Here is a 13,231-nt window from a genome sequence, read left to right as displayed (position 1 = left end):
TATAAACAAGTCATTGCGTTTTCTAACTTTATATACATTGCGTTTTAAACAAGCATATATTAAACAAAGCATATAAACAAGTCATTGCGTTTTGTAACTTTATATACATTGCGTTTTAAACAAGCATATTTTAAACAAAGCATATAAACAAGCAGCCTAAACTAGCATTCAGTATAATATATAGCAATAATGCAAGCATATAAAAAAGTAAGCATAACTGCGTTTTATGATAAAAATAATATAAAGATCAGATTTCATACCGCTAGCAATCCAATAGGTCCATTGAAGGTCTTTTCATTTCCAGACCATTGTCTTCTTGTACGCCTTAAAACATTCAGAATATATTCACACCAACTAAAATCTTGGGTATTTATGTCACTTTTCATCGATGGAAAAAATCTTTGGTTAACGTTACTATTTTGCATTGCCTCTGCCATGACCGTAAAACATATAACCAAGAAGTTTAGTTTGAACATTCTTCCAAGCTCATTTCTTTTTTTTTTAAATCTCTAATCACGTTGGCAGTATACATTCTCTTCAAAAGTTCTTTGTTGAATTGATCGTGCGATAATTTAATTATAAGATCTGATTCTTTGAGCCTCAATTTTTCCTCAATCTTTATTTTTCCATTTGGTAAATACCTTTTGGATCAAATCAACCGTGATCTTAATCTTTTCATCTCCAGTATTTATCACATCATTTTCAGCATCAAAGTTTATTACCAGGCAATATCCAAATTTGCATGGAACTGAATGCAAGTTGATTGATAGTATGCTGCCAAACCATATTTCTCTAACAACTTTCTTTTGCTCTTTTGACAAATTTTCAATATAATCTGTGAGATTATTGACTGCACATCTTATGTTGATTTTTCTTCCGTCGTAATCATAATATGGTTGTTCATCTGTTTTATCCTTCCTCAATGATCTCTTTGGTTCTGCTCTTGACTTTTCCTTCTTTTTCTTTTATTGATTTTTTGTCTGTTTCACTCTTGGTGGGGGATCAACAAAATCATCATCTGATATATTCAAGTGTTTTAGAAACATATATTTGTTCATAAAATTATGTTTAATGCGTATGTTAGCTGAATTTATTTGTTGTTGTTCGGAACTATACCTCCCCTAGTATTTTCCTCTTGTGAAACAAAAACTTTATCTTCTGAAGTTTCAATCACCACTTTCTTTCTTCTCCTTTTCTGTTTTTCCTGTTGTTTTTTTATCTTTAAACAGAATAATGAAACAATATCAATTAACAAATTTAAGATAAAACGCATTAGTTAACAATTTTAAGATAAAAAGCAGTAGTTCACAGTTTTAAGATAAAACGCAATACTTAACAACATATCAAACTAAGCAAATAAAACGCATTTTTTTGTAATTAACAATTTTAAGATAAAAAGCAGTAGTTCACAGTTTTAAGATAAAACACAATACTTAACAACATATCAAACTAAGCAAATAAAACGCATTTTTTGTAATTAACATTACCATTATCTCATTTTGTTTTCTATAATATTTTAAGATAAAACGCATTAGTCAGCAATTTTAAGAAAAAAAAGCATGACACAGTATTATGATAAAACGCAATAGTTAACAACACATCTAACTCAGCAAATACAAACATAAGATAAAACACAATGTTTTAAGTTTCGATTACAATTATCATAATAATAATCTCTTTGTTTCTACTATTTTTTAAGATAAAACGCATTAGTTCACAATATATAAAGGCCATAAAAAGCATTAGGTCACAATTTTAACATAAACCGCAACGCAGTCTCTAATAACATACCTAACTAAGCATATACAATGATAAGATAACACTCATTAACAATTTTTGGGAAGGGATATGGTATATTAGGCCTATTGCACTTCATAAAACGTCATTTGAATACAGTTTAAAAAGCAAAAATATATCAGATTACCATTATTAGAAATCTCTTTTCGTTTTCTACTAGTTTGTTGTTTCATTGTTGATTTTCCACTAATTTTTCCTTGTTGATCGATGTTTTCTTCATCTGATGTTGTTTTTTGCTTCTTTGATGATTTAGGGTTTTGAGATACGGATTTCTTTTCAGTAACTCGAAGGTAAACTTTCAAATTATCTCTCGATGATGCCATAAACTTCAATGGAGTTTGATTTTCTCAAATTTCAGTATGTGTGTGTTCGTTCAATCGAAGTGTAAAACGTAATGAACTTTTTTATGAAGCATTCTGTGTATATTCAAGAGCGGTTATTGTTGGAAATTGACGATAATACCCTTGAAATCCCGGAGTGCGTGTTTAAATGAGAGTTTTTTTATTTGATTTTAATCTAGACCATTCATTGTACAATTGAACGTTCCAGATTACTTCCTATCATTCTTAGTGAAATAAACTTCCTATTATATCCTAACCATAAAATAAAAGTCCAAGATTCAGATTTCCCACCTTTAAGTGGAAGTTCAAGAAACAAATGTGACACCTGGTTTGCAAGGATGATTAATCTAGACGAATACCATTAGCACATGTGTACAGTTTATGTAATAGAAGTGTTAAATGTATGTATATATTTTTTTAACACGTGTGCTTTAATTTCTTTACCTTTTGTTTGTCTCTCAAATTACGTAGGAATTACTTGGTCACTACTTTGCGAACATGTAATTTTTTTAACGGTAAATTAAAATCACTGACGGATCACTGGGGTATTATCGTACCTCTAGCAAAACCAACTGATCATATCCATCTTCACTAGGCTATAATGCCTATACACCAATTCAAAAGGAAACAAACCCAATAAATCTGGAAAAAAAAAACCCTTTGTGAGAATCGAACCCAGGACCGGTAAAATCCTAGTTGTCTTTGTAATTTATAACCCTTCCAAAACTAAGATAGGAAGCAAAAACTGATTACCCTTCATGTGCAGTGATCGTTTGTACTGTACAAATGGCTAATGCATGTAACACTCATTATATCATGTTGAACAAAAACGAAAATATAATCCCCAAATCAGATACAATAAACGTATTTCAATTTCCAGTAAGATTTAAAACCGACCGGTTCTGGAACCGACCAGGTACCGAACCACTGCTTATCGGTTACGTCTTCGGTCCACAATTTCCCTTCTGCTCGGCCTTTGGTCCAACGGTCCAGGTTATGTTGGTCCGGTCTTACCCTGTAAGACGGAAATGATTTACATCATTCCACAACTTGAATAAAAACATGATTAACAAAAAAAAAAAATATAATAGAGTGAATTTCAAGGATTGTCCTTTATCTTTATACCTATTTTCAGGCGCTGTCCTTTATGTTCAAAATTGACGAGTTTTGTCCTTTATGTTTTCATATCATACACGTTTTGTCCTTTAGGCCTAACCCAGTTAGTTTTTTCAGTTAAATTTGGTCATGTGCTTTGCACATGAGGGCATTTTTGTCAATTCAAAGGTTGTAGAAGCTTTTGAGCTGTAAATCTGCCGTTGAACTTACCTTTGAATTGACAAAAATGCTCTCATGTACAAAGCATATGACCAAATTTAACTGAAAAAACTAACTGGGTTAGGCCTAAAGGACAAAACGTGTATGATATGAAAACATAAAGGACAAAACTCGTCAATTTTGAACATAAAGGACAGCGCCTGAAAATGGGTATAAAGACAAAGGACAATTCTTGAAATTCACTCAAAAAGATATATGTAAATTCCATCAATCACCCGAATAGATGTATTGTTCAAAAACGTCAGATAGAGCTAAATTAAAAACTAAAAAAAAACTTAAAACGGATCATAAGTGTCAACCTTTTTCAGTTGATAAAGAATTCAACCATTTGTTCATCAAAAGAATAAGCCCTTCTTTTTCGCCTTCTTTTTCTCAACAGCCTGCAACCAGTTCCAAATATGAATATTAAAAAAAACCAATATTATATTTACCTCTTTTTCCAATTTTGCTGCATATATTAATAACGAACAACGATCAGGGGTTTTTGAAATCATTACCCGTTTGATAAAGTATCTCAAGGTGAGAACGATGATATCCCTTGAACTGTAAAAATAAAGCTTAAAAACAATTAATTAACATTTTTTTTACATATATGTGACAACAACCAAGAAATTACAAAAAAAAATAAAAATCATATAAATATTAGCACCCGATAGCAGTAGCTGGTTCTTGCTCCACTCGAAGCTTCCTCTCAGCACTTCCTAAACCAATAATAGAAAACTCCACCGGATTTCCATATGGAATAAATACCTGGAATTTGTTGAATCAAATTATAAAATGGAACTGAAAACATCAAATAACTCTACTTTATGCAAATTAAAAAACTAGAAAAGTCACCATCTTTCGAGAAAGATAATAAGTATTAAATTTTCAAATAACAAGGGCTGGAAAGCATACTGTTGCGGTTGGACTGAACTTCTCATTGACCGGAGTGCCACCACCCTTTATGTTAATTCCATCCTTCTTGATCACTAATGTAACTGGCTCCCATATGTCGAGGTATCCCGTCTGTAAATTAACACCAAGAAAAAGAAAACATCAGATTACTTGAAGAAAAACTCGAGAGTTGTACAGAGTGTATTTATGGACAATATGTTTCGACCCGACCCATAGAAATAAATTAAACCGCTCTAGCGACTGATAATACAATATAATGATACTTTAAAAAACGTCATACCCACAAGGACAATCTATGTTCGGCATAACCAGTCTGAAGAGCTTTTCTGATATGGTCGTGCATATCAGGATCTGTGAAAACAAGGAAAACGCTGGTAGTTTGTTACAGCTTCTAGGAGCAAAATTCGGTGCACGGTGATCAAGTAATATCAAATACACAATCACACCAATTTATATACAGGAGGAAGAAATCAGAATTAACTTACCACATACAATTTTTCTGTTCTCGTTGGCAAAAACCTTTACAAGTTCACCCTGGACATGTAATTCAAACATATTGTGGATAATGTCCTCATTTGCGATTTTTTTTATCAAATAAACGCTAGAATTATTAAGATATAATACAATAAAATGTAGAAATAGTTATCAACTTCAAATAACCGGGTTAAGTTATTCTACAAAGACTTCTAATTGTAAGAAGTGTAAGAAGGATTTATAGAGTGACAAGTGTCCAATAACCTAAACTAAACCCACTACATCACCACCCAAAAACCTAAACACCCACCCCACCCCACCACCACCCAAAAACCTAAACCCACCCCCCCCCCCACCCCTCGGGCAAAAAAAAAAAAAACTATACCTCACCAAAAAAAAACCCCAAAAAACCTAACCCCCCCCCCCAACCCCCCAAAAACCTAAAAAACCTAACACCCCCCCCCCCCAAAAAAAAAAAAAAAAAAATCTAAAAAAAACTAAACACCCACCCCCACCACCACCCAAAAACCTAAACCCCCACCCCCCGGTATAAAAAAAAAGAAAAAGTTTTTTTTTGGGGTAGGTGATGGGGGAGGGGGGGGGTGGGGGTTTAGGTTTTTGGTGGTGGTGGTGGATGTTTAAATTTTTTTTTTTTGTGTGTGTAGTGGGTTTTTTTAGGTTATTGGACACTTGTCACTTTATAAATCCTTCTTACACTTCTTACAATAAGGATCCTTTGTATTTGATCCTAATCCCAAATAACCAGATGGAGAAATAAAAATCAATCATAAATTTCAGGCAAAGTATAACACCTTCCGCTTTCTATTATCCATGGGCTGGACTTCAATGGCAAGGTATGTATCAACATCATCAGCAGTAACAAGATAGGTTGGTTGTTTCGCACCTGTTTCACAAATTCTCCAGTCAAAATGAATAAAGTTATTAAAGAATAAAGGCGTAAGACCATAAGGAGGAGTACCCTCAATATAGCTAACAGACCCATCTTCCATATGTCGTACCCACTGAAAAACATTTATTAAAAACATAAATAAGAATGCTAGAAATGTAACTGGACTTCAATTAATGTTTACAATATAAAATCAGAAACCTCAAAATTACAGCTTGTAGTTCCATTGATAGAGTATCCACTTGCTTGTAGTTCTCGACCCGGGAGAGGTTCGCCTGAAATTTGGAGTTGTTCTACTGCAGGTAACGGGTCATCATCTGCAGCTGAATATTGTAACAAACAAGTCAAAGTTTGACCAGTTAAATAACAACTAGCCAGTGTAGACACAAGATGGGTGGATCAGACAAGTAACAGTGTCCAAACAGACAGTTTCTTTGGTATAAAACGACACTGGTCAAGTTGGGTTGACCCAAGACCTTTTTGTTCAAATCCTTGATCATATTTTATAGATAAGTAGTGTGTTATTCAACTTGTTTCCTGTAAAGCTACTTTAATTACTCATTTGACCAGTAACAGAAAAAAAACATTTTCAAAACTTATTAATATTGTATTATACATATACTTAAAACTTAAAAGGCTATGTCGGTGGACCAATCCTAGCCAAGTGTCGCAAGATGATTGGTCCACAATGATTTTACTCCTTTTACCCTTTAACTTTGTAAATATACTTGTTTAGTCCCTCTATTTTAACTTTGCTAATATACATGTTTAGTCCCTCTACCTCAACTTTGTTAATATACATCTTCAGTCCCTCTACTTTAATCCCTGTTAGTATTTCGCTTTTTTCGGGTTTTTTCTCGTTAGTTAACATGATGAACCAAATCGACTCGAACAGAAAAATATGTTATGGTATCGATATTATCAGCACCGCTACTTTTTTGCTTTTAGTATTTCGTCTTTTATTGTTTTTTTCCTATATGTATCATGTATGTTGACGTTTCGATGTTCTTTTTCCTGTGGTTTTATGTTCTCTCTTTCGGTTGCTATACCAAGTGTCTGTAGTGTACTGTTCCGCCGCAACGGGCGGGTTAAGATTACTAGTTTTAATAATAATGATAAGTAAATGGGTTGAAATTACAACATTTGATTAACTATTACCTTCAGAGAATGAAGAACCAGGTTCTTCAAGAACCGGAGATAAATACGGAGAATATGAGTTAGGATCCTCAAGTGTGGTTGTATAAGATGATTTTTTGGAATTCCAATTGGCAAATGGTTCCCCCTCATTTCCTTCATTATGGTTTCCCTCCTCATCAAAATCATCGTCATTATTGCTAACCGGATCGCTAAATGTAACTTGTTTATTGGTAATTTCCTCATTTTTACTTGTAGGATACGAATTACCCTGGTGACTAGCAACTTGTGCATTTGTCCCAAGTGAATGATCATTTCTGTAAAACGTAATTTTAAAAATTATATACCAAACAGAACCAGATGGTGATGAACGGTCAAGATTTGATGGCTCACGGCTCACCTGTTCATGAGAGGTGAATACCTCCCTGAATCAGGCTCCAAATTGTCGGCAACACCACCTGAATGTCCTGCTACATCCCAGCCTCTAGCAGTCAGATGGTCTGATGACATTGGTACTTGTCCATCAGAGTATGCTTGTTGCGGCACCAATTCAAGCCCGTTTTTGTTCTGTAAGATGGGAATTTTTAGCATTTTACGAGGCGTTGGTAATTGTTATAGTAGAAAAAGGACAGTTTGATATTGTTACCCTACCCCAAATGAATGCAACGGTGATGGTGCATAACTCGAGGGATTCACATCAGAACGCCAGGCTGTTAGTTGATATTGAGACTCTTTTAGCTTTGTCTGCCAGATCCACAAGAGTCCAATCATTCACATGCATATTAACAACCAGAGTAATATATAGGTATATGTCCAAAGCAATAATCCAACTTTTTGAATAAAGAGGGTGCATTAAAAATTTAACAAAAGCACTTTCGGAGACTTCAAACCCGCTTGACCCATTTGGCGGTTCCTTTTAAGCTAAACTTAATGAATTTACCCATTGAAGATAAAGTCATAAAACACAACCTTATTTAATCGTTTTCAAAACTATATTGGTTGAAATTGCCACCTGTAGCCTAACCGTTAACCACACAAAAATAACGTACCTCGATACCTATGAGCTTCTCTTGTAAATGTCTAAAAAGTACCTATCAACAGAAAAGGTTCCATCAATTAGATATTAGGAAGAAGAATATTGACAACGACAATTAGGAGAGAAAAGGGCTGCTGCAGACGAATTGGTAAAACCTTGACATTACTAACGATGGACTGGGCATCAACAACTGGTGGCTGAAGAGAATATTCAGCAAGAAGAGGCATTAAAGATTGTATATATGTTGTTCGTTCTTCTTGTGCATCCTGAAAACACCATATAATCATATGAATTCTGGAGTTGCGAAAAATCAACAAAGATAAAGTACCTGCAATGCATATGTTAGGCGTATATTTTCTTCAATAATCTCTTGTCTGTATGAAAGGGCTTTATATGCTGCATCAACGAGGTCCTTTTGCTGCTGATCAAAGGCCTATAGCAAGCATCATAAGTTTTAGTATAACTACTGTATGGTGAAGAAAGAGGACATGTAATGTGTAAGCAAATATCTTGCTGACCAAACGCATATAAGCAATTCGTTTCTCCAATGCTAACTTCTCATTGTGTATTTTGGCTTCCTGTAAACCACAGCAGTTGTAGTATTACTACATCAAGTATAGTAAAAGCATTCATGTGAATGACCAGGTTAGGTTACGGGTAAAAAAAAAATTATCTTTAAAATGCATCATGTTAAATTAATATTAATAAAATAAAATACTCAAGCTTTGGATATAGCTATTTAGGAGATATACTTTCGGCGGCTTTCAACGTAAACATTTTAATTTGACCCGTTAGATATAAAACACAATCATTGGCCCTACCTTGATTGAAAAGTCAGCAAGATGCTTTCTCAACAACAAAATGTCTTGCTCCTGATCTCGGGTGTCAATAACGATCTATGCACATAAATATTATAGAGAAATACAACCTTTATGATTCAAAGAGTTTGTGAAAAACAAAAACCATGATAGAAACAACTATACCTGATTTAAGGGGATTTCAGCGTTCTGTACACCAGATATTGTCATGAGCCTTTGTCCATGTACAGATGCATTAAACTGTGGATCATATTCTCGCTCCGGTTGATACCTAACAGTGGGTTTGTGTATGTAAAATCCGTTCTTGTGGATAAATGTAAATGAGTAAGTGGATAAAATCTTATTCTCAATCCATGACTTATATACAAAATCCAAAATACCTTGAAGGAGAAAGCAATGATGTAGAGGCTGAAGAAAACATGCCCCCGTTATTTGTTGTTGTGTGGTCACCAGGAACCATTTTAGCGGCTTCGTTAATTTGGGTCTCCATGAAATCCTTATTTTCATGGTTGTTCGAATGACCAATTGGGGGAGTATTTTCAGTCTTTGTATCACTCGATTTCTGTCATAAAAATCACACTGATTCTTATATAACAAATAAAACGACTGTGCAGACCTCAAAAATATGCAGCATAACACCCCAAATACTGAAATTCAGCAATACACATAGAGAGTAGAAGCATGAAGAGCAGTGTTCATATGTGAAATGACTTAGCATATAAAATGTTTACATGATAATTGATATAGTCATCATTTGCATAATAGAATATGATCCTATTTATCATAAATGTGATATAACTTTAGTTACGACTAAATAAAGGAAACTAGTGGACTTTGTAAACATCATCAACACACAGCAAAGCAGTTTTTAATCAACACTTTGTAATGATTACTAACGGGTTAAATAGGAATTTGTAACAAGGGATTAGTGTTACCATTTACTTCACCTAAGTAAATATGGTGTTCAAAAAAATTTAAATGACATAATTTGAGAATGACAAATGACCCACTGACACAAATTCTTATATATTTTCTACGCTTCAAGTGATGACTGATGAGGTGGACTTATGGTAAACTTTATCCTTGTTATCTGAATTGACGTTTGTACAAACATCTATCATCTTACCATTCAAATAGTTCTTGTGTTCTTTGTAGATTTGATATTAAACAATAAAATGATAATAATACTAGAAAGAGAAACAAAGAATGGTAAAAGATAAGCTCATCTTCCCATTGAAATGGCCGTTGAAGCTAAGCTCACACTCAAGACGATCATAACTTCACATTAATAATGACAGGAGGAAATGGCATCTTTCTTCACCTTACAATTACCGTTTAATATGACCCAGAAGTATTTTTATGTTCTTTCTCCTAATTTGCTGCTTGAAAGCACTACTATAGAAATGGATGGCTATGGTAAAATAATACGCCCGTTTAATCACTAAGTAATACAATCTTGTATGATTCATATTTGTAAGGCATGCACCCTAATCCACTACACCTAATTAGCTAAACTATTATCATGGTAAATTCACAAGTCAAAGAGAAGTCAATTGTTTTACACTTGATTCCTAACATTCCTAGAAACCTAATACCAGCCTACCAGGTCCTTCAAATATAACTAATGATATAAAAAAAAAAAAAAAACTGCAATATTGAGTTGTGATTCAAACATAAGTCAATTGCGTCACTAAAAACCTATAATACCTACTGGTTAACTGGCTGTGTAAATATTGAATGATGGACACACTCAATGTACTCCAAAAGCATGTCAAGGAGATTAAAAGTAATCAACTAACCGCAATGTGTTTATTTAATAAAGTTGAGAGCTTTGATAGTGATTTTGTGCTATAAATATAATATTAAGAGGCTGATCTAAGTAAGTTGGGAAAGAGACATGACAGCTAGTAAAAACAATAAGGCTGCATTCGAGAGAACAAATACATAGTTTTCAAGTTCCTGAATCTTCTTTTGAAGCTCCGACCTCAATCTATGATTCTCTTCAACCTGTAAAAAGATGAATAGTATGAAAAATGGGAGTCAGAAACAGAAGGTGAGGATGAGAACAACGATGAACTAAAAAAAATAATTTTATAGAACTACAAAAATATTAAGTATATAGTGTTACAAGCATTTTTTGTGACTGATAAAACGGCTAAGTTATTCTCTATCATGTCACTTTAATTCCTTAACTGTTGAAAAATATGTACTATTTCCCAAATACTTTTTCCATTCCATCTAAATCATTTCCAAACGCTTGTCAAGCTTTCTTGGTGACTAACACAATAACATACACAGAACTGAAATTTACATGTATGCTACTTGGCATTGATCAGTAGAAACAATAGTTAAATGTAGAGGTGTGCAAAAACCGAACCATAACCGAAAAACCGAAATATTATCCAAAAAAAGTAACCGATCAAGCCGATTGGTTATGGTTAACTGTATCTCCATAACTTAGCCATCGGTTATGGTTATTGTTAAGCAATCATCCATAACCGAATTAAAACAAAACTGAACTGAACTTCCAAAATACATTATTCAAGTTGGTAAAAATTATGTTTTTATTTTTAATAGCTTGAAATATTTTTTTTATAAATCATATTTTGTGTTTCCAGAAACTAATGAGATCGTTCAGGTTTTGTAGTTCGTTTCATATTTTGTAAATTTATAGATTTGTTCTTTATTTTCCAATAAAATGTTTTCAATTATGTCTTTGGCATGAACCATGTATATTTCCATGTATAACCGAGCATAGAACACTATAATCGAACCATTTTCAGTTTGAACAAAGCAAAGAAATTACATTGGATAATTAACCGAATATAACTGAAACCGATCCATAACCGATGGTTAACCGAACCATGCTTAACCGACCATCGGTTATGGTTATGCAATTCTCCATAACCGAACCGAACCAACTTTGCACGCCCCTAGTTAATTGCCTTTTTCCTTCTTTCTAAATTCATTTAATAAAAGGATTCATGTGGATGGGCTTAGGGCTCTATACCTTTTCTGTTTTCCTTTCGCATCAGAGTTTTATCAAAAAAATAAGCTAATCAATAAACAACAATTCTATAAATCTCATTACCGATTCTTCTTTTTTGTACCAAATGATCCATACAAGAAAGACAATACCAGTTTCGTAGGGTGTCTATACGCAAGGTAATTCATGTAATCCCCAAAATTCATTCACAAACACATGCCAAAATTATAAAAAAAAAAAATACATTTTTTCCTAATTAAAGGCGCTATCAGATAGAAAGCCTACCATGAAACTATCACTTTACAATTTCCATCACAACATTCTTCTCATTCAACTATTTTATTCGCGCAAGAAAGACAATGCCATTTACGTAATATGTTCACACAAAACCACATTCATAAACCCTTGCTTCATTGAAAATCAACATAAGAATTAAAACTGCAATTCCGAAACACTTATATCGAGTTATCGAGCATGACCTAGTTTAGCACCATAATTACACATCATGACATCCAATCAAGCAATCACAACATCATATTACAAAGAATTATTAACATAAAAACACAAATCTAACCACTGATCCAATACCATACATAAAGAACACAAACACAAAACTACCTGCTGTTTAATTGTGGCTTCAGCAGCTTCAACTGCTTTCATGACCTGAAACAATCCATCACCCTTATTCACGCCATTAATAGTACTTGAAGTATTACTATAGCCATTAACAGTGTCGCCAATGCTCAAATTAGACAACTGGTGGTTGAAATTGCTTGCGTCATGAAACCTATTGCCGTTGTCCATCTTCAACTAACTGATCTGCTGTGAAATAGCGATTAGTGGTGGATTGGATCGAAATATGGGAGGAAGATGATCCGGATACCATTAATGTTGGTAATATGTGCAGAGGGTGTTGGAAATTGGAAGCTGGATGAAGAACATAGAATCCGGATGAGAAATTGGGGGTTTCTGAAAACTGAACCTGTTCGAGTAGTAGGTTAAGACTAACAGGTGTGGGCGTGGCCAAGGGCGTTGTTGGCCCTGGTACAACACTTCGGGTTGGCGTTGGTCGTAAAATGGATATTTTACATAGAATATCTATTTTATTTAGAATATAGGGCGTTGGGTTGGTGGGTGTTACTCGCTTGGCGTGGGGCGTTAGTCTGGGTTGAGGTATCTAACAATGGTTGGCTGTATGTTGATTACCGTTTGGTTAGGTGTCACATGGCACCCTAACGCCAGTCTCGCCACTCCCTTTTCACACTCCACTTTTTAAGGTGTAGACTGGTAAAGCTCACACCTGTCACGTGTCAAACAAGGTACCCAACAATGTCCTCCACACCTCACACTTGATACTCTAATAATAAAAAGTTAGTCAGCAACTTCTCTACCCCTTTCCATGTTTGAGGATACAATGGTCACATAAAAAATTAAATTTATAGTTATTTCCGCTCGGACTCTTATGAAAAGCAAAATCTAATCCAACCATCCTAATTTACCTTAAAC

General features: G+C 34.1%; 1 protein-coding gene across 1 annotated transcript; it reads right to left on the bottom strand.

The window, feature by feature from the left end:
• Positions 1-2,801: 2,801 nt before the first annotated feature.
• LOC110928673 lies at positions 2,802-12,770 on the bottom strand. The gene is made up of 22 exons (XM_022171709.2): positions 12,344-12,770; positions 10,684-10,746; positions 9,120-9,301; positions 8,905-9,010; positions 8,743-8,817; positions 8,440-8,499; positions 8,250-8,354; positions 8,077-8,187; positions 7,935-7,976; positions 7,537-7,629; positions 7,286-7,452; positions 6,910-7,202; positions 5,953-6,074; positions 5,824-5,866; positions 5,657-5,748; positions 4,856-4,904; positions 4,651-4,721; positions 4,371-4,481; positions 4,123-4,223; positions 3,971-4,016; positions 3,773-3,853; positions 2,802-3,153 (listed from the first exon to the last, which is right to left on the bottom strand). The coding sequence occupies exons 1-21, from the start codon at positions 12,527-12,529 to the stop codon at positions 3,809-3,811; spliced, it is 2,163 nt and encodes a 720-aa protein (XP_022027401.1). The 5' UTR covers positions 12,530-12,770; the 3' UTR covers positions 2,802-3,153; positions 3,773-3,808.
• Positions 12,771-13,231: the final 461 nt, after the last annotated feature.

The sequence above is a fragment of the Helianthus annuus genome, chromosome 12 (assembly GCF_002127325.2).
Source record: "Helianthus annuus cultivar XRQ/B chromosome 12, HanXRQr2.0-SUNRISE, whole genome shotgun sequence".
NCBI lineage: Eukaryota > Viridiplantae > Streptophyta > Magnoliopsida > Asterales > Asteraceae > Helianthus > Helianthus annuus.
Note: the sequence above shows the minus strand (reverse complement) of the source record. Positions and strands in the feature narration are given on the sequence as shown.